A 3,462-nucleotide genomic window follows, 5' to 3' on the forward strand; every position below is an offset into this window, starting at 1 on the left:
TTACAGGCATGCGCCACCATGCCCGGCTAATTTTGTATTTTTAGTAGAGACGGGGTTTCTCCATGTTGGTCAGGCTGGTCTCGAACTCCTGACCTCAGGTGATCCACCCACCTTGGTCTCCCAAAGTTCTGGGATTACAGGTGTGAGCCACTGCACCGGGCCATATGTGTGTGTATATTTTACAACTTTATTGATATATAATTGATGTGCAACAAACTGCATATGTTTTAAGTGATGATTTGATTAGTAAACATCCTTGAAACCAGAGCCACAATCAAGATAATGCACATATCTATTACCTCAAAAAGTTTTCTCATGCTCCTTCCTCATGCCCCATTCTCCCTCATTCCTCATTTCCCTGACGGTCGATGAGGTTAAGCACCTTTCCATGTTTATTGGATGTTGGGATTTCTTCTTTTGTGATGAGCTCATATAAGTCTCAACAAAGTTGAACAGTGTAATGAAGTAATCAGATGGGGAAGTTAGAAAGATGTGAGGTTGTGGGGATTGAAGTTAAGATTTCAGTGGTACAGCAGTTCTGGGTCATCGCAAGATCCACTCGAGGCCCTAAGAGTGGGTGACTGGAGCAGAAAGGGAGGCCAACAGAGGTGAGGAGGCCGAAGAAACAAGAAGCATGGTATGTGGGATAGATCTTCCACATGAATGTTGAAGTGATTTGGATTTGGGCAAGACTAGGGGGTGGGCAAAAGGATAGAATGAAGGGAAGTGCCTGAGAGGTACAGCGGTCATGGTCTGGAAGGTGCAGTGGGCAGCAAAGAAGGGGCCCGCTCCACCTCCAGATGCAGAAGTATTTGGAGGAGCGAAAGAATCTCTGAGGAAAGGCCTACAGGAGAAGTGGGGTTCTCCAGAGACAGCTAGGTCTCAGTTAAGGAAGGTGTTTAGGGGAGCTTTCTATTTCTGTTGTTGGGGTATTTAGCAATCCCTGTGCTGTGGTTTGGATGTGGTTTATTTGTCTCCATCAAAACTCATGTTGAAATTTGATCTCCAAATGTTGGAAGGTGGGTCCTAGTGGGAGGTGTCTGGGTCATGGGGGTGGATCCTTCATGAAAGGCTTGGTGCCAGTCTTGCAGGAGTGAGTGAATTCTCCATCTCACAAGACTGGATTAGTTCTCTCAGGAATGGATCAGTTCCTGCGACAGTGGGTTGTTATAAAGCCGGGATGCCACTCAGGTTTTCCCCTCTTTGCACGTGTCCACTTTCTCTTTGACCTTTTCCACTATGTTGTGACACAGCACAAAAGCCCTTGCCAGAAACCAGGGCCATGCCCTTGAACTTCTCAGCCTACAGAACCACAAGATAAAGAAATCTATTGTCTTTCTAAATTACCCAGTCTCAGGTTTTTTTTTTTTTTTAGTTTAAATGCATTTTATTTTTAGACAACCTACATGACATGTTTTTCTTAAAAACAATGCCTCCACTCCAAATAAATCAGTCAAAATAATGAAGAGCTCAAGATGACATCAGTCCCATTTGTCTTAAGTCCTGGTGTTGTGTGGATGACAAACAGAAGCCAGTTATGATGACAGGTGATAGATCCAAAGTAATTGCCAAATTTGTTAACATTTTTCAATTTCTAAGCCATCCTTAAAGAAAATCATATATTGAGTCACACCATCCTCATGGTAGTCCGCAGAGCAACCATCTGGATTCATGTTTTCTCGTAGTTTTTTAAATTAGCAAGGATGTGCTTGATTTGTTCTGCAGCCCCTGTCATAAAAGGTTTTATTCTTTTTGGTCTTTGTTCTTCCAGTTTGCCTTTGATTGATTTCATGTAATCTTTGATGCACTTATTGTAGGCTTCTTTTGTGAAGCTTGTTTCTGGCGGGTGATGATTCATGACAATATTGACACCAGTGATTACTGTGCTTTCGGTACCTTTGCCCCCAGGGCCTTCAGCGGAGGCATTTCCACCAATGAGCAAGTCAAAAATTTAACCTTCTGTCCTACTGACTATCTTCCCCTCCACCTCCAGGCACAGCCTGTCTGTGATCTCCCGGATCTTGTAGCTGTCGGAGAACATCTAATTGTCGTTGATGAGGTCCCAGTAGATAATCATGATGGCGGCTGAAGGGAGACAATGGCGGTGCTAGATTAGCAGGAGCCCAGAGCTCGGAGCAAGCTCAGTGCAGCCAAAGTGGTGCTGGTGGGAGAGGGGGAGTGGACGGAAAAACTCAAGTATTCTTTTATAGCAACACAAAACAGACTAAGACAGGAAATTGATACTGAGAAGTAAAGTGTTAGTGATAAGAAATGCCTGAAAATGTGGAAGCAGCTTTGGAAATGGGTAATGGGCAGAGGTTGGAAGAATCTGGAAGAGTAGGCTAGAAAAAAAAAGATTCTGGTGAGGGCTTATTAGACAAGACCACTATGGAAGGTCTGGAACCCTTCAGAGATTGGTTAAATGGTCCCAACCAGAATGCTGATGGAAATATGGACAGTAAAGGCCATTCTGGTGAGGTTCCAGATGGAAATGAAGAACAACGTATTGGAAACTGGAGTAAAGGCCATCCTTGTCTTAAATTGACAAAGAACTTGGATGAACTACATCTATGCCCAAAGGCTCTGTGGAAGGCTTACTACAGAATTGAACTGGCAGGGGCAGGAGATCCCTGCTCCATCTAAGATGGAATTTAATAGAATACCTGGTAGAAGAAATTTCTAAGCAGCAAAATGTTCAGGCTGCTGCATGGTTACTTCCAACTGCTTATGGTGAATTTCTGGAGAACAGGGAAACACAGCAGAAAAATTTGGAAAATGCATAGCCTGGCCAAATGGCATAGAAGAAAAGAGCATTTTCAGGACAGGAAACCAAAAGGAGCCAGGTGCTAAAGTCAAGACAATGGGGAAAAAGACCCTGAAGGCATTTCAGAAATCTTCAAGGCTGCTTTTCCCATCATATGCCTGGAGGCCTAGGAGGACAGAATGGTTTCTGGGGTAAGGCCTGAGCACTGCTGCCCCTGCTCCACCTCAGGACACTGCTCCTCAGATCCCTGCTACATTGTTTCTGAGTCTGGCTGAAGCTCAGTGGCCCCAGGTACTGCTTGGGCCATCACTTCAGAGAGTGCAACCCATAAGCCTTGGTGGCTTCCATGTTGTGTTAAGTCTGTGAGAGCCCAGAATGCAAGAGCCATGGAGACTTGGCAGCTTTCACCTAGATTTCAGAGGATGTATCAGAAAGCCTGGGTGCCCAAGCAAAAGCCTGCTGCAGGGGCAGAACCTCCACAGAAAGTGCTCATGAGGCAATGCCTAGTGGACCTATGGGAGTAGGGCTGCCATGGGGACCCCAGAATTATAGACCCACTGGCCGTGTGCAACCTCAGCCTGGAAAAGCCACAGGCATTCAACTCCAATCTGTGAGAGCAGCCACATGGGTAGTATTCAGCAAAGCCATGGGGCAGGGCTGCTTGAGGCCTTGGGAGCCCACTCCTTGCACCAGTGTAC

The 3,462-nt window shown here is 45.6% G+C and overlaps 1 protein-coding gene across 1 annotated transcript; it reads right to left on the bottom strand.

Annotated features, from left to right (window-relative positions):
* Nucleotides 1–1,358: 1,358 nt before the first annotated feature.
* LOC105464736 (TPT1-like protein) lies at nt 1,359–2,660 on the bottom strand. The gene is given in 2 exon segments (XM_011712768.3): nt 1,359–1,681; nt 1,684–2,660. Coding segments are annotated over 2 exon segments (498 nt in total). The 5' UTR covers nt 2,078–2,660; the 3' UTR covers nt 1,359–1,577.
* Nucleotides 2,661–3,462: the final 802 nt, after the last annotated feature.

The sequence above is a fragment of the Macaca nemestrina genome, chromosome X, assembly GCF_043159975.1.
Source record: "Macaca nemestrina isolate mMacNem1 chromosome X, mMacNem.hap1, whole genome shotgun sequence".
Taxonomy (NCBI): Eukaryota; Metazoa; Chordata; class Mammalia; order Primates; family Cercopithecidae; genus Macaca; species Macaca nemestrina.